The sequence below is a fragment of the Hemitrygon akajei genome, chromosome 25 (assembly GCF_048418815.1).
Source record: "Hemitrygon akajei chromosome 25, sHemAka1.3, whole genome shotgun sequence".
Classification (NCBI taxonomy): domain Eukaryota; kingdom Metazoa; phylum Chordata; class Chondrichthyes; order Myliobatiformes; family Dasyatidae; genus Hemitrygon; species Hemitrygon akajei.
In genome coordinates, this window is record NC_133148.1 from 2,495,140 (window position 1) to 2,513,724 (window position 18,585).

At 45.7% G+C, this 18,585-nt stretch overlaps 1 protein-coding gene across 8 annotated transcripts in view; it reads left to right on the top strand.

Annotated features, from left to right (window-relative positions):
• The first annotated feature begins 82 nt into the window (after positions 1–82).
• The window catches only part of LOC140716321 (von Willebrand factor A domain-containing protein 5A-like), an 88,537-nt gene continuing 70,034 nt past the window's right edge, over positions 83–18,585 (top strand). For 2 of the 8 annotated variants that reach the window (XM_073028915.1, XM_073028916.1), the window contains exons 1-4: positions 83–842; positions 15,878–15,927; positions 16,790–16,992; positions 18,170–18,392. In XM_073028915.1, coding sequence (XP_072885016.1) covers positions 15,885–15,927; positions 16,790–16,992; positions 18,170–18,392 — 469 coding nt within the window. In that variant the 5' untranslated portion in view covers positions 83–842; positions 15,878–15,884. Of the gene's footprint in view, positions 930–14,725; positions 14,911–15,010; positions 15,140–15,877; positions 15,928–16,789; positions 16,993–18,169; positions 18,393–18,585 lie in introns of those variants that run through there. The other 6 variants (XM_073028914.1, XM_073028913.1, XM_073028911.1 and 3 more) reach the window with 5 other exon arrangements.

Below are 18,585 nucleotides of genomic sequence, written 5' to 3' on the forward strand. Positions count from 1 at the left end.
AATGTTGGGCCGAAGGGCCTCACTCGCTGCTCTGACGCGCTCGACTCAGCCTCCTGAACAGCTGACCTGGACGCGCCCGACTCAGCCTCCTGAACAGCCGACCTGGACGCGCCCGACTCAGCCTCCTGAACAGCTGACCTGGACGCGCCCGACTCAGCCTCCTGAACAGCTGACCTGGACGCGCTCGACTCAGCCTCCTGAACAGCTGACCTGGACGCGCCCGACTCAGCCTCCTGAACAGCCGACCTGGACGCGCCCGACTCAGCCTCCTGAACAGCTGACCTGGACGCGCCCGACTCAGCCTCCTGAACAGCTGACCTGGACGCGCTCGACTCAGCCTCCTGAACAGCCGACCTGGACGCGCCCGACTCAGCCTCCTGAACAGCCGACCTGGACGCGCCCGACTCAGCCTCCTGAACAGCTGACCTGGACGCGCCCGACTCAGCCTCCTGAACAGCTGACCTGGACGCGCTCGACTCAGCCTCCTGAACAGCTGACCTGGACGCGCCCGACTCAGCCTCCTGAACAGCTGACCTGGACGCGCCCGACTCAGCCTCCTGAACAGCCGACCTGGACGCGCCCGACTCAGCCTCCTGAACAGCTGACCTGGACGCGCCTGACTCAGCCTCCTGAACAGCTGACCTGGACGCGCCAGCGGGTGGAATCAGGAAGTGTCGATGATTTTCTGTGCCCGAGTTCAGCGGCGCCCCGGAATTGAGAGACGCTCTCTGCCGTGACAGCGGGTGTGTGACTCGACCCAGCGGGGAGGGGCGGACATTTCTACCGTGAACTGTGCGGACAAACTGCGGAGCGGAGAGCAGGAATCGCGCAGCAAAGCGGAGGTAAACAACTGTTAACACACCGAACTCTCTCGCTGTCTGGGACTTGCCAAATCAGTCTGAGATTCCCGGAACAGCGTCATTGCCAGGGTGAGGGGAGATTCCCAGGGTTACGGGAAAAGGGAGACAGGGAGGGGCGGGGGGGGGGGGGGGAGAGGGGGGAAGTGGGAGGGGAGAGGAAAAAAGGGGTGGGGAGAGGGAAAAAGGGGAGCGAGAGGGGATTGGGATGGAAAGAGGGAGAGTGAAGAAGGGGGAGACAGGGAAAGGATTGGGGGGAGAGAGAGGAAGGAAGTGCAGTTGTCACAAAATACTCTGCAGATACTGGGGTCAAAACAACACGTACAACACGCCGGGGAACTCAGCAGGTCGGGCAGCATCCCTGGGGGGGTCTGGTGTGGGGGGCTACCGTACAGAACTGAGAGAAGCCTCAGGAAGGTGTAAAATTAGTCAGCTCCATCTAGAGTTCAAGCCTCCACATCAAAGTCATCTGCAAGGAGAGGTGTCTCAGAAAGGCGGCATCTACTATTAAGGACCCCAATCACGCAGGACATGCCCTCTTCTCCTTAACATCAGGGAGGAGGTACAGGAGCCTGAAGGCACACACTCAGCGATTCAGGAACAGCTTCTTCCCCTCTGCCATCAGGGAGGAGGTACAGGAGCCTGAAGACACACACTCAGCGATTCAGAAACAGCTTCTTCTCCTCTGCCATCCGATTCATTGAACTCTTGACCACTACCCCACCCTGCCCCCCCCCCACACACAATTTCTGCTTTGCACTATTTTTAGTCTATTTAATAATCCAATATACATATATACTTAGTGTAACTGATTTACTTATTTAGTTTTTCTATATTATTACATATTGCATTGAACTGTTGCTGCTGTTAACAAATTTCGCGACACATTGCCGGTGATAATAAACCTGAGTCTGATTCATGACAACTTGTGCGGACGGCCGAGTGCCGACACGAACTTGCTGTACGCACCCGAATCAAAAGCTGGGGATGAACCAGAAGGTTCACCTGCTGAGGGCTGGATCTGTGGCAGGTGAGTCTGGTGACCCGGCTTTGTACAAGGAAACCAGGAATGACTTGTGGGGGTCTATTTGACTTGTATAATGTTACCTACTCCTGTGTATCTTGTGCCTGTCACATGACCATGATGTAATTGAGGCTCTGCTGGGCATGATGCTGGGTTTTGTGATGGTGGAGTGACGTAATTTTCCCGCCAGTGAGAGGTCATGTGGTAGTTTTTTCAACAGGGTATAAAAGGAGAAGTACCCCTTGACAATAAGTACTGCTGTTTGAGTACTGTTTGTTGGGGAGGGGGAACAGCCTACCTGGGGGAAGCGACAGTGGCCTTGCCTCTAGCACAGAGTGGCCCTGTGGCTCAGAAGGGTAGGGAGAGGAAGAGGAGGGCAGTAGTGATAGGGGACTCTATAGTCAGGGGTTCAGACAGGTGATTCTGTGGACGCAGGAAATAAACTCGGATGGTAGTTTGCCTCCCAGGTGCTAGGGTCCAGGATGTTTCTGATCACATCCAATATATCCTGTGGTGGAGGGAGAACAGCCAGAGGTCATGGTGAGAATGTGAAGAGGGTAAGGGGTACGTGTAGAGGGGGTGGGCGAGGGGTAAGTGTAGCAAAATATGTAGACAGGACAAGAGAAAGGTATGTCATTGGGGAAGAAAGGAGAGGTAGCTAAAATAAGGTGCCAAGCCAGACATGAAGACCACAAGGAAAAGGGAACCTGCGACCACAAGACAATGTGCTTGGCAAAGTATTCTGAGTCATACCTTTTTGAAGTGCTTCCAAGCATTACGCTTGAGCCTTTGCTAATTCTGAGTATTTTGCGTGCTTAGCTATGCAATAGCCAATCAATTGATGGATTTGAATCGGTAACCATATTTGCGAATGTAGTACCCTGCTTTTGGGTATAAGTATGACCTTTGTAAACCGACAAATTGGGAGTTGGCTACCTTACGCCCGAAGTGCGTGGGGCTGCGAACTCCTCTCTGAATAAAAACCGTTTCAGAGGTAATTTCGTGTCTCTGGTGTTTTTCCTCGACTGAGCAGGTTAATAATTCCAGGTTGACAGTGGTACATACTGGTACCAATGACATAAGTAGGAAAAGGGAAGAGGTCCTGAAAGAAGACTACAGGGAGTTAGGAAGGAAGTTGAAAAGCAGGACCTCAAAGGGTAGTAATCTCGGGATTACTGCCTGTGCCACATGACAGTGAGAATAGGAATAGAATGAGGTGGAGGATAAATGCGTGGCTCAGGGATTGGAGCAGGGGGCAGAGATTCAGATTTCTGGATCATTGGGACCTCTTTTGGGGTGTGTGTGACCTGTACAAAAAGGTCAGGTTGCACTTGAATTCCAGGGGGACCAATATCCTGGTGAGCAGGTTTGCTAGAGCTGTTGGGGAGGGTTTAAACTAGTTTGGCAGGGGGGTGGCAATCAGAATGTGAGTGCAGGGATTAAGGTAGAAGGTCAAGGGCATGATGCTACGAGTTCTGAGTTGATGAGGAAGGACGGGCAGGGGACAGAACATAATTGAAACCAGTTAAAGGGGTTGAAATGTGTCTATTTCAATGCTAGGAGTATTGGGAACAAGGAGGATGAACTTAGAGCATGGATTAGTATGTGGAACTACAATGTTGTGGCCATTACTGAAACTTGGTTGGACGAAGGGCAGGATTGGATGATGCAGGTCCCGGGGTTCAGGTGTTTTAAAAGGAATAGGATGGGAGGTAGAAAAGGTGGGGGGAGTGGCATTGCTGGTCAGGGATAGTATCACGGCAATAGAAAGGGAGAACACTGCAGAGGGAGTGTCCACGGAGTCAGTCTGGGTGGAAGTCAGAAATAGGAAGGGATCAGTCACTGTGCTGGGAGTAGTCTATAGGCCCCCAAATAGCCCTCGGGACACCGAGGAGCAGAGGAGCAGACAGATTTTAAAATGGTGCAGGAAATACAGGGTTGTAGTTATTGGTGATTTCAACTTCCCCCATATTGACTGGCACCTCCTGAGTGCAAAGGGGACAGATGGGGCTGAATTTGTCAGGCGTGTTCAAGAAGGATTCCTGACACAGTATGTGGACTGGCCGATGAGAGGAGAGGCCATACTGGATCTAGTTCTGGATAATGAACCTGGTCAGGTGACAGACCTCTTGGTGGGGGAGCATTTTGGTGAGAGTGACCACAACTCCCTTAGCTTCAGCATAGCTATGGAAAGGGATAAAATCAGACGAAATGGTAATGTGCTTAACTGGGGAAGGGCTAACTTTGAAGGGGTGAGGCAGGAACTAGCGAGAGTAAATTGGAAACAGATGTTCAAAGGGGAAAGCACAGAAGTAATGTGGAGGAAGTTTAGGGACCACTTGTGCTGGGTTCAGGATAGGTTTGTCCCACTGAGACAAGGCAAAAATGGTAGGAAAAGGGAAACCGGGCTGACGAAATACGAGGCAACTCATCAAGAGGAAAAAGGGAGCATATGTTAGAAATAAGAAGCAAGAAGTAGGAGGGGCTTATGAGAAATATAGGGTAGCCAGGAAGGAGCTAAAGAAAGGACTTAGGAGAGCTTGAAGGGGGCATGAGAAGGCCTTGGCATGTAGGATTAAGGAGAACCCCAAGGCGTTCTAAGCGTATGTGAAGAATAGGAGGATGATGAGAACGAAGGTGGGACCACTAAAGGATAAAGAGGGCAACATGTGCCTAGAAGTGGAGGAGGTTGGGGAGGTCCTAAATGAATACTTTGCTTCAGTATTCACAAGTGAAAAGGATCTTGATCAGGATGAGGTTGAAGTAGAGCGGGCCTGTGTGCTGGACAATGTGAAGATTAAGGAAGAAGTAGTGCTGGATCTTCTTAAAAACATTAAGATTGATAAATCCCCAGGGCTGGATATGATACACCCCAGGTTGTTGTGGGAATTGAGAGAAGAGATTGCAGGAGCATTAGCTATGATCTTTGGATCCTCTTTGGCTGCAAGGGGACTGGAGAATTGCAAATGTAGTTCCCTTGTTTTTAAAAAAAGGTAATAGGGAGAAACCTGGGAACTATAGACTGGTGAGTCTTATGTTGGTGGTCTGCAAACTACTGGGAAGGATTCTTAAGGATAGAATCTATGAGCATTTGGAGAAGTACAGTCTACTCATGGATAGTCAACATGGCTTTGTGAAGGGAAGATAGTGCCTCACGGGCCTGATTGAGTTTTTTGAAGAGGTAACAAAAGAAATTGATGAGGGTAGGGCAGTGGATGTGGTCTACATGGACTTTAGCAAAGCATTTGACAAGATCCCTCATGAGAGACTCATCCAGAAAGTCATGAGGCATGGGGTAAGTGGAACCTCGGCTGTTTGGCTAAAAAATTGGCTTAAAGGAAGAAAGCAGAGGGTAGTTGTGGAAGGAAAGTATTCTGCCTGGAGGTCGGTGACTAGTGGAGTGCCGCAGGAATCTGTCCTGGGGCCCCTATTTGTGATTTCTATAAATGACCTGGATGTAGAGGTGGAAGGATGGGTGAGTAAGTTTGCGGATGACACAAAGATTGGCGGAGTTGTGGATGGAGCTGTAGGTTGTTGAAGGTTACAAGACAATATAGACAGGCTGCAGAGTTGGGCAGAAAAATGGCAGATGGAGTTCAATCCAGACAAGTGTGAGGTGATGCATTTTGGAAGGACAAACCAGAAGACTGAGTATAGGATTAATGGTCAGTTACTTGAGTGTGGATGAAGAAAAGGACATTGGGGTTCAAATCCATACATCCCTCAAGGTCGCTGCGCAGGTTGATAAGGTAGTTAAGAAGGCCTATGGGATGCTAGGCTTCATTAACAGGGGGATTGAGTTCAAGAGTAGAGAGGTCATGTTGCAACTCTAAAAAATCTCTGGTGAGACTGCATTTAGAGTATTGTGTTCAATTCTGGTCACCTTATTATAGGAAGGATGTGGAAGCTATGGAGAGGGCGCAGAGGAGATTTACCAGGATGTTGCCTGGTTTGGAGAACAAGTTAAATGAAGCAAGGTTAGCAGAGCTCGGACTTTTCTCTTTGGACCGTAGAAGAATGAGAGGGGACTTGATAGAGGTCTACATGATTATGAGAGGCAAAGATAGGGTGGATAGTTAGTACCTGTTTCCCAGGGCACCAATAGCAAACACCAGAGGGCATATGTACAAAATTAAGGGAGGGAAGTTTAGGGGAGACAACAGGGGTAAGTTTTTTACACAAAGGGTTGTGAGTGCCTGGAATGACCTGCCAGGGATGGTATTGGAGGCTAAAACATTAGGGGTATTTAAGAGCCTCTTGGACTGGCACATGGATGAAAGAAAAATGGAGGGTTATGGGGTAGTGTGGGTTTAGTACTTTTTAAGGATTATATGGGTCGGCACAGCTTGAGGCCTGTACTGTGCTGTAGAGTTCTATGGTTCTATGGACTCCTTTGGGCAAGGCATATTTCAACTGGGATCAGCAGTAACGTCGTGACATCGGTGACGAATTTGATACTACTAGGGAAAACTCTCCTAAGTGACTGTGTAAATCATTTGGACTTTTGCATTACTACTTTTAAGAACTGTTTTTGCATTATTGCTTTAAAAACTGTTCGAGCTGCCGTATCGCAGCCGACTTCCGGTTAAGTTAGTCGTTTGTTTACTTTTGGGTTTTTTTAGCATTGTTTAATAAATGATTTATTTATTATAGTAAACCTGTCTCAATTCTATATTCATTGTTGCTCTGCCATAATAATTGGGTGCTCGTCCGGGATTAGTACCATTTTTGAGTTTAATTGCTTGTTTGATTATTGATCGGTGTTTTGGAACAGGGGAATACCTGATTCTTTTGTTTGATTGGCTTGTGAGTGATATTCGGCAGCAATGAATATTGACGACTTCCTGGCACTACCAGACCCGGAGTTATTAGCGAAGGCAAAAAAGAGTGATGTATCTGAGATTGCGTGCAGGTTGGAACTTAAAGGTATTTCGAGGTCTACAACAAAGTGTGTAATTCAGAGAAAAATTGCGTCACACTGTGTAGATTCGGGTGATTTTGATGAATCGATTTTAGATATGTTTCCAATAAGTACTCTAGAGATGCAGTTACAAATCGAACAAATTAAGTTAGAGCAAAGTAAAATGGACTTGGAGCGATGTAGGTTAGAAGCTGAAAATAAAAAGAGAGAATTTGAATTTGTGATGGTAGAATTAAGGTCCGAGAATCAGTCTTCTGGTTCTAGAAAAATGTTTGTTGTTAGTCAGGAAGTTAAATTGGTCCCTCCATTTAATGAAATAGAAGTAGAGAAATATTTTCTACATCTTGAAACCGTTGCTATGATTTCAGAGTGGCCGAAAGAGATGGTCAGTGTTGTTACAGAGTGTAGTTAAAGGCAAAGCACAACAAGTTTATACAGCTTTAACTGCTGAGCAAGCACTTGATTATGATACTGTGAAACTGTTCATATTAAAGGTGTATGAGCTAGTTCCGGAAGAATATAGAGAAAGATTCAGAAATTTGAAGAAATCTGTGGGAAACAAACTTATGTGGAATTTGCCTACGATAAATTTGTGTGTTTTGAGAGATGGGTTTCCTCTAAAAATGTAAATGGGGACTATAATAAATTGAAAGAGCTGATTTTAATGGAGCAATTTAAAAGGAGCATCCCTGTTGAAGTAAGAACCTACTTAAATGAGAGGGATACTGATACATTGCAGGACTCTGCTAAATTAGCTGATGAGTATGCTTTAATCCACAAGAAAAAATTTCCTCAGGGCAGATCTTTAAAAGGAAAAATTACACAGGGAATCAAGGTAAACCAGAAATTAAATCAGAAGTTAGTGAGAAAGGTAAGGAGGAAGGTAAACCTGTGAAGGAAAGACAGTTTGATCCCATTTGTAATTATTGTAAGAAACCTGGTCACGTAATAGCCAACTGTTTCCAATTGAAAAGGAAAGAGAAGGAAGCAGTCCCAGATGCTTGTGTGCAACATACTGATACACCTGTAAATTCACAGGGTTTGATAAACACAAATGAAGTTTTGTTAGAGTCTGACCATGTTAAGAAGGGATATGATCATTTTATAACTGAAGTATTTGTATCCTTGAAAGAGGGATCCACCCCAATGCCAATGAAAATCCTTGGGGATACTGGAGCTTCTCAATCAGTGCTGTTAGACAGTGTGTTAAAGTTTAATGAAGTGTCTGACACTGGTGAGGTAAATTATATACGAGGTGTTGGGGGTGCCCTTATGCCTGTACATCTGCATAGGGTTAATTTAAGGTCAAGGTTAGTTACGGGACTTGTTAAAGTAGGATTACAACCTAGCTTACCTGTGAAGGATATTTCTTTATTGTTAGGAATTGACTTGGCAGGTGGACAAGTTTTTCCTGGGATGCATTTGACAATAAAGTCAGGGAACCATGGATGGATTCAAACACAGATTCCTCCTGTGTTGTAATTTGAACTATGGCAGAAAGAGGTTATTACCCATGACAGTTCAACTCAGGATTCCAATGCTGAGGATGTGTCAGAAACTTTCTTACCTTCATTGTTTGAACAAGATTCTTGGAGTATGTCTGACCATGGAGATTTGTCTCTGTCTTGGAAGGAGATGATAGCAGAGCAGAGTAGAGACCCTGAGATTCTCAAATTAAAAGAACAAGCTCTTCCGGACAGTGAAATTGATAAGGTGCCAGTAGGATATTATTTTGGAAAAGGGGTATTGATGAGGAAGTGGAGATCGCCTACAATTCCTGCAAGTGATGAATGGAATATTGTTCACAAGGTAGTTGTTCCTAAAGTTTATCGAAATTATATTTTTAACTTTAGCCCATAGTGTGCCCTTGGGTGGACATCAAGGGGTAAGGAAAACTGTGGACAAGATTTTAAAACATTTTTACTGGCCTGGTTTGTGAAAAGATGTGGGGACGTTTTGCAGAACATGTCATACTTGTCAAATTGTGGGTAAACCTAATCAAGTTATTCTAGTGGCCCCACTGCAACCTATTCCAGCATTCGGTGAACCATTTTCCAAAATTATTATAGATTGTGTAGGACCCTTACCAAAAACAAAAACTGGTTATCAGTACTTGTTGACTATCATGTGCACTGCGTCTAGGTTTCCAGAGGCAGTACCACTTAGGAATATAACAACTAAAACTGTAATAAAGGCTCTTATAAAATTCTTTACTTACTTTGGATTGCTTAAGGAAATACAATCTGATCAAGGCAGTAATTTTATGTCTGGATTGTTTCAACAGATGGTTTATAAATTGGGAGCTAAGCAGATTACCTCCTCTGCATACCACCAAGGATCTCAAGGTGCCTTGGAGAGGTTTCATTCTACCCTCAAGACTATGATTAGAACATGTTGTGTGGACAATGGAAATGATTGGGATGAGGGTATAGACTTCTATTTGCAGTAAGGGAGTTGGTACAAGAATCATTAGGTTTCAGTCCATTTGAACTTGTATTTGGGCATAGAGTTAGAGGACCTTTGGCCTTATTAAAAGAAAAATGGATTAATAAAGAGGTAGACACTAATTTGCTGGACTATGTTTTAGAATTTAAAGACAGATTATATAAAGCTTGTAGTTTAGCCAGGGAAAATTTAAAATTGGCTCAGGAGAAAATGAAAACCTGGTATGATAAAGAAGCTCGGATGAGGACATTTAAGCCTGGAGATAAGGTGCTGATTCTTTTCCTAGTGCAAACGAATCCTTTACGAGCTAGATTTCATGGTCCTTATGAAATTGTGTCTAAAATTAATGAAGTGGATTACGTGATTAAAAACTCCAGATTGTAGAAGGCCAATTCAGCTTTGCCATATAAATATGATTAAACCATATTATGAGAGACAGTCTGCTACTGTGACTTTTGTGATCAATAATAATGAGTCTGATCTCACTAGGAACATAATGGATGATTCATCTGAAACTCATCCTAAACCCAACATTGTTTCTGTCAGGTTACCAAACTCAACCATTCTGGAAAATATTGATGAGAAAACAGCACATTTACAACCAGAGCAGAAGCAGCCAATGAAGCAATTAATTTTTAAATATAAGTATTTATTTCCAGACGTTCCTAGAAGAACCACAGTAGCTTCACATGATGTAGATGTTGGAGATGCCAAACCCATAAAGCAACATCCATATAGGATGAACATCGGAAAATGTTGAACTTGCTGAGAAAGAAATTAAATAAATATTAGAGAATAATATTATTAGACCTTCTAACTCGAATTGGAGTTCACCTTGTGTTATGGTGCCTAAGTCGGACGGTAGTATTCGGATTTGTACGGATTACAGGAATGTGAATGCTGTAATGAAAACAGATGCATATCCAATTCCTAGAGTAGAATATTGTGTAGATAAGTGGGAAAAGCAAAGTTCCTTACAAAGATTGATTTATTGAAAGAGTACTGGTGTGTTCCATTGATGGACAGAGGTAGAGAGATTTCTGCATTTGTAACTCCATCTGGGCAATATGAATATAATATTCTTCCATTTGGGATGAACAATGCCCCAGGTAGTTTCTAGCAGATGAGTAACTCTGTGATTGAGGGATTGAAAGATACAGATGCTTATATTGATGATTTAGTTACAGGAAATGATACTTGGGAAGCACACCATAGAACATTCCAGCACAGAAACAGGCCTTTTGGCCCTTCTTTGGCTGTGCTGAACCATTTTTCTGCCTAGTCCAGGGGTGGGCAAACTTTTTGACTTGTGGGCCACAAAGGGTTCTAAAATTTGACAGGGGGGCCGGACCAGGAGCAGATGGATGGAGTGTTTTGGTAATACACCTCATAAGAGAAAATAAAATATCATGGGATATGTAGAAAACATGTGCTTTAATTTCAATTGAAAATGAACAAATGCATTACAACAAAATATCTGTCTTTGAAGTCCCATGGTATTTAGCTATTTATTGAAATGACTTTTAAAACACTGAAAATTAAATGAATAAAATACAGCTTTTTTTAATAGTAACAGTTATTATTTTAAAGCACTGAAAATTCTGTTATCCTTCAAGATATTATCATCCTCACTCTCCTCCTGACTGTCTTTATTTCAAAAACGGTAGGAGATGCAGGACTACTTGTCCTGCTCCTTCTTATTCAATTGTCCCCGTGCCAAAACTCAACAACGACCAGCACAAGGACAGAACAGTGACAGCGCGCCAGTATGCGGAGCGCGTTATTTGATCTGGAGCGCATTTTTTATTTTGAGAACGTACGTGCACCTGCGCACTACTCATGTCCATCACTTAACAGAAATGACATGTAACATGTAAGGCTTATTGAAAAAAAAATTTTCAAATGCATTTTTTACATAACACAACGAAGAAACTTATTTTTAATTTCAGTGGGAACAGTGTTGTTGGTCTCCCTTTTTAGCCAGCGCATCAAAGTCTGGATTTAGTTTTGTTGTGGCGATTCTCAGGAATGATCTGAGGTGTTAACAAGGTTTATTAACATAATTTCATCAAAAAGCTTAACGGGCCGCATATGGCCCGCGGGCCGTAGTTTGCCCATGCCTGGCCTAGTCCCACTGACCTGCACCTGGGCCATATCCCTCCAAACCCCTCTCTTCCATGTACCTGTCCAACTTTTTCTTAAATGTCAAAAGTGAGCCCGCATTCACCACTTCATCTGGCAGCTCATTCCACACTCCCACCACTCTCTGTGTAAAGAAACTCCCCCCCCCCCATGTTCTCTTTAATCTTTTCCCCTTTCACCCTTAATCCATGACCTCTGTTTTATTTTCTCCCCTAGCCTCAGTGGAAAAAGCCTGCACTCTATCTATACCCATCATAATTTTATATACCTCTATCAAATCACCCCTCATTCTTCTACACTCCAGGGAATAAAGTCCTAACCTATTCAACCTTTCTCTGTAACTCAGTTTCTCAAGTCCCGGCAACATCCTTGTAAACCTTCTCTGCAGTCTTTCAACCTTATTAATATCCTTCCTGTAATTAGGTGACAAAACTGCACACAATACTCCAAATTCGGTCTCACCAATGTCTTATACAACCTCACCATTACATTCCAACTCTTATACTCAATACTTTGATTTATAAAAGCCAATGTACCAACAGCTCTCTTTACAACCCTATCGACTTGTGATACCACTTTCAGGGAATTATGTATCTGTACTCCCAGATCCCTCTGTTCTACTGCACTCCTCAGTGTCCTACCATTTACCTTGTATGTTCTACCTTGGTTTGACCTTCCGAAGTGCAATACCTCACACTTGTCCGCATTAAACTCCATTTGCCATTTTTCAGCCCATTCCTCCAACTGGTCCAAATCCCTCTGCAAGCTTTGAAAACCTTCCTCACTGTCCACCACACCTTCAATCTTTATATCATCAGCAAATTTGCTGATCCAATGTACCACATTATCATCCAGATCATTGATATAAATGACAAATAACAACGAACCCAGCACTGATCCCTGTGGCACACCACTAGTCACAGGCCTCCACTCAGAGTAGCAATCCTCCACTACCACTCTCTGACTTCTTCCATTGAGCCAATGTCTAATCCAATTTACTACTTCTCCATGTATACCTAGCGACTGAATCTTCCTAACTAACCTCCCATGCGGGACCTTGTCAAAGGCCTTACTGAAGTCCATGTAGACAACATCCACTGCCTTCCCTTCATCCACTTTCCTGGTAACTTCCTGGAAAAACTCTAATAGATTGGTTAAACGTGACCTACCACGCACAAAGCCATGCTGACTTTTTCTAATTAGTTCTTGTCTATCCAAATACTTGTAGATCCTATCTCTTAGTATTCCTTCCAATAATTTACCTACTACCGATGTCAAACTTACTGACCTATAATTTCCCGGCTTACTTTTTGAGCCTTTTTTAAACAACGGAACTACATGAGCTATCCTCCAATCCTCCGGCACCTGACCCGTGGATATCGACATTTTAAATATTTCTGCCAGGGCCCTTGCAATTTCAACACTAGTCTCTTTCAAGGTCTGAGGGAATACCCTGTCAGGTCCTGGGGATTTATCTACTTTGATTTGCCTCAAGACAGCAAGCACCTCCTCCTCTTTAATCTGTGTAAGTTCCATGACCTCACTACTTGTTTCCATAGACTCCATTCCAGTTTCCTTAGTAAATACAGATGCAAAGTTTCAGTAATGGCTATGATGTATTAATTCCATGTGTCAATCCAGACCCTCAGCTCATCTGCCTTTCCCACAATAAACCTCGCATTGAAATATACACACCTCAGAAGATTATTACCACCACACACAACCTTACTATTTGTGACTTTGCATGAACTACTAACATCATTTATTTTTACCCCTGTTCCACTATCTACTCTGGCACTCTGGTTCCCATCCCCCTGCAAATCTAGTTTAAACCCTCCCCAATAACACTAGCAAACACCCCTGCAAGGATATTGGTCCCCTTGTAACCCGTCTCTCTTGTACAGGTTTCACCTGTCCCAGAAGAGGTCCCAATGATCTAGAAATCTGAAACCCTGCCCCCTACACCAGTTTCTCAGCCACGTGTTCATCCTCCAGAGCATCCTACTGTTACCCTCACTGGCACGTGGCACAGGTAGCAATCCTGAGATTACCACCCTCGAGGCCCTGTTTTTCAACTTCCTACAAAGCTCTCTGTACTCACTCTTCAGGACCTCCTCACTCTTTCTACCTATGTCATTGGTACTGATGTGTATCATGACATCTGGCTGATCACCCTCCCACCTCAGAATGCTGTGCACGCGATCAGAGACATCCCTGACCCTGGCACCTGGGAGGCAACAAACCATCCGGGAGTCTCTGTCACGACCACAGAATCTCCTGTCTATACCCCTGACTATGGAGTCCCCTTTCACTACCGCTCTCCTCTTCTTCCTCCCTCCCCTCTGCACTGCAGAACCAGACTCAGTGCCAGAGATCCGGCTGCCGCAGTTTGTTCCAGGTAAGCCATCACCCCCAACAGTATCTAAACTGATATACCTGTTTTGGAGGGGAATGGCCACAAGGGAACCCTGCACTACCTGCCCTTTCCCCTTCCCTCACCTGACGGTAACCCAATTACCTGTGCCCTGTTCCTTGGGTGTAACTACCTCCCGGAAGCTACTATCTATAAACTGCTCAGTCTCCGGAATGATCCGGAGGTCATCCAGCTCCTGCTCCAGTCCCCTAACGCAGCCTGTTAGGAGCTGCTGCTGGATGCAGTTCTTGCAGGTGTCATTGTCAGGGACCGGAGGTCTCCCTGACTTCCCACATCCTGCAAGAGGAGCATTCCAACATCCTGCCTGGCATATTCCCTAGTCTGAACAACGAAAAAAAAGAAAACAGAAACTTACCGGAACCTACCCTCACCTCTGCCTGTTTCTCGCCGAAGCCTGATTGAGCCAAAGCCGTCCCACTCCGACTCAGTCCACTCGAACGATGGCTGCTGTACACATTACTGCAGTGGAGAAATTATTTGAAAGGCTTTCAAAAGCCAACCTAACTATAAACTTAGCTTAAAGTGAATTTGGACATGCCACTGTGACTTACCTTGGTTATTTTGTAGGTCCGGGCTTGGTTAAGGAAAATGGTTAAGGAAATACATCAAACTTCAGTTTAGTAACAAAAGGTTTAATGTTACAGGAGTACAATATTTTGATAACTCAAAGGCAAAGATAATATGATTGCTGATTGTCTATCTTGATGTTGAATGTACAATGTAATTTTTTTTATGGAGTGATATTTTACCATTTGTAACACTCCTACTGTATAGTCAGTTGTAAGATGCTGTATGATAATACTATGTATACTGTGTATCTTGTAAATTTTGTACACTTGTATTTTTCTTTTGTAAATAGTAATTGTTAAAATGTTGTTCATAACAGACCAAAATTTTTTTTTTTGGAGGGAGGTGTTACGTACTCATGGGTATCTTGTGCCTGTCACATGACCATGATGTAATTGAGGCTCTGCTGGGCATGATGCTGGGTCTTGTGATGGTGGAGTGACATAATTTTCCCGCCAGTGAGAGGTCATGTGATAGTTTTATCAACGATATAAAAGGAGAACCCCTCCCTGTGACGCAGGTCAGTTCGTGGTTGAATTCATCAGTGACTCCATTCTGCTGCGTATTTGATGTCATGATGCAGTTTTGTTCTAAAGTGGAGTTTTACTTTCTGCCTTAAGTCTCAAAGGTTATTACTGGCAGTTTCGCTGCAATACTGCCAGCTTAGTCCAGTTAGAGAGTGAAGAATTTAATGAAGCACGGAAAACCCGAAGAATCAAGAAAAGTTGGTGTTTACAGCAGTGGAACAGGTTCGACCATAATTAATCTTCATTCGGTAGGAATTAGTAACCTGCGTTCCATGATAGTCCCTGCAAAAGAGCAGAAAGGGCCGGAGCAAGGTTTTGTCAAGGAAAGGACAGTGCCGTTAACCCGTTTTATTTCCTTCGCCATGACTCCTTCGGGCAAGGCATATTTTGACTGGGGTCAGCAGTAACGTTGTGACGTCAGTGAGGAATTCGTTACTTCTAGGAAAACTTTGCTAAGTGACTGTGTAAATCATTTGGACTTTTGGATTACTACTTTTAAAAACTGTTTTTGCATTATCACTTTAAGAACTGTTCGAGCTGCCATATCACAGCCGACTTCAGGTTAAGTTAGTTTTTCATTTACTTTTGTTTTTTTTTTGAGCAGTGTTTAATAAATGATTTATTTATTATAGTAAACCTGTCTCAATTCTATATTCATTGTTGCCGTGCTATAACAATAAGCTATAAATCACAATAGTGTATATAGAAAAGGTTTCCACCCACATATATTGTGGTCCCTGTTGCCCTGATGCTCCCCATAAATGGGGATTCCTCACAGACTCCCAGCATCAGCAGCTCTGGTGCACGGCTTGAGATTTGTGCTGGGGCAGGCTCAGAGTGAAATGGCATTGTCTGCTGGGGGGTGGAGTGTGGTGGCCGGTGGGTTGGGATTGATGTGGGGGAAGGGGGCGGTGAAATCCTGGGCCACACACAACACTTGTACCTTCGTTTGCATTTCAGTCACACAATGGTCAGACACTGCGGACTCGTGACAGCCCAGAACACCCCAGGTGAGCGGTCAGCCATGTTTAACACAGTTCCCTTTGACTAGGAGGGCATTTGGCCACTGAGTCCATGTTGGTTCACGCAATCCCATTCCCTGACTGGATTCAGGAATGGGAATGGGAGAGGGCCATTTGGATTGTGGACACGGTAGTGAATGAGAAGGGGTGGGGTCCATTGGGATTGTGTATGGTGGGAGTGAATGGGAAGGGGTGGGTCCCATTGGGATTGTGTACGGTGGGAGTGAATGGGAAGGGGTGGGGTTCATTGGGATTGTGTACGGTGGGAGTGAATGAGAAGGGGTGGGGTCCATTGGGATTGTGTATGGTGGGAGTGAGTGGGAAGGGGTGGGGTTCATTGGGATTGTGTACGGTGGGAGTGAATGGGAAGGGGTGGGGTTCATTGGGATTGTGTACGGTGGGAGTGAATGAGAAGGGGTGGGGTCCATTGGGATTGTGTATGGTGGGAGTGAATGGGAAGGGGTGGGGTCCATTGGGAGTGTGTACGGTGGGAGTGAATGGGAAGGGGTGGGGTCCATTGGGATTGTGGACGGTGGGAGTGAATGGGAAGGGTTGGGGTCCATTGGGATTGTGTATGGTGGTAGTGAATGAGAAGGGGTGGGGTCTATTGGGATTGTGTATGGTGGGAGTGAATGGGAAGGGGTGGGGTCCATTGGGATTGTGTACAGTGGGAGTGAATGGGAAGGGGTGGGGTCCATTGGGATTGTGGACGGTGGGAGTGAATGGGAAGGGTGTGTCCATTGAGATTGTGTACGGTGGGAGTGAATGGAAAGGGGTGTGTTTGTTAGGATTTCCAATGGTGGTTTCCACACCCTCCCCCTCACCTTGTTATTCCCCCGTCCCGACCCAGTTCCTCTGAAGAAGATCTCGGTGCGAGTGGAGGTGAAGGGCTTTGTGGCCGATGTGTCTGCAGACCTGGAGTACAGGAATGAGGAGGCTGCTCCCCTGGAGGCCGTGTTCACATTCCCTGTGGACAGCGATTCTGCCGTCTACAACTTCCAAGCGATGGTGGACGGGAAGACGTTGGTGGCCGAGATAAAGGAACGGGAACAGGTGGGTGGGCAAGGGTACTGAGAGCTGTGGGTGGGGTTCACATGGGAGGTCAGAGGTTGAGGGTCATGGGGAGGTTGGCGGGGAGTGTGAGGTTGGTGGTGTATCCCTGTACACTGAAGCTGATCCTGTGGATCCAGATTTGGTGGCGGAGGTTTCCAGATATCCGTGAGCACCCTGAATGAAAGATCAGTGTCCTGCATCCAGGAAAGGTCCTGGAGTGGGAATCTGCTCCAGCATCCCAGGGCAGCAGAGGGGAGATTTTGGGTTCGAGGTGTGCAGTGTGCTGTCGGTTTGGTTTTCTTGAGATTCTTACACACTTGAAACAAATGCAATACGCCAACTTCTGTGGCGAGCCATGATTCGTTATTTAAGCAAGTACAAGCTTTTAGGAGGATCGCTCAACAAACTTGGCAGAGCTTGCGGGGTCCTGTGAAGCGATGCACCCCGAACAGGGGAACAGTCCTCCCTCTTTATAGGGGGTTACACCACAGTCGGTCACGTATGCAAGATACAGTTTTTAGCTACCCCCCCCGCAGTCACCTGCCTGGCAACAGTGACAGAACGAGACAAAGAATAATTCAGCACCTAAAGCAGAGGCAAAGGTCATCCACACAAAAACAACGTGTGCGATTAGTATCTGAATTCTTGCATGTCATCAGGACAAATACACCCTGATGTTAAAATCTCAATAATACTTGACAAAGACCACTTAATCATCTAAAAGCAGCTAATTTCCTGCAAGTTAACGGGACAAATTATCTTTCGACATCTCAGTCGGAGTCAGACTCCCCTGGGGTGGGAATCAAGTTCTGTGAAGACTGATGTGGGATTGCGATTCCAGAGTGGTGATCCCCGGATTGTACGGTGGGAGATGAACTTTCGGTGTGGCTAAGAGGGGTGGGGTTCTGAATTGGAGCTGTGTAATTTTATCTGCGGTGGTGACGAGCTGGCAGATCTGTCCCAAGTTAAGGTCTTTCAGCCAGAGCTGGGACCTTCTATCTTGAAGTATCGACTCGGGACCTCAGATGAGATCCTGGGATCTCAGAGAAATGTTACCGGACACAGGGATCTTGGGATCTGGGACCAGACTCCATGTTGGGGTGGGGGGAAGGAGGCAGATCTGGTAACCAGCCTCCTCTGCTCTCTGCCCCAAACCGCCCACGCCCCTCTCCTCCAGGCTCAGGACGACTACGACGATGCCATCTCCTCCGGCCAGCAGGCCTTCCTGCTCGAGGAGGACAGCAGTAGCAGTGACATCTTCACCTGCAGGGTGGGCAACCTGCCCCCAGGCTGTGCGGCCACAGTCTCCTTCAGCCTGGCCCAGGAACTGCCCCTTGAAGCTGATGGTGCCGTCCGCTTCACTCTGCCCGCTGTCCTAAACCCCCGGTACACCCCTGCAGGTAAGTTCCTGGTCCCAAAGAGAGGGTCACCCACCGATGCTACCCTGCAGTGGGAGAGAGTCAGACACAGGGTGAGGCTCCCTCCACACCGTCCCGTCACACACTCCCAGGGACAGGGTGAGGCTCCCTCCACACCGTCCCGTCACACACTCCCGGGGACAGGGTCAGACACAGGGTGAAGCTCCCTCCACAC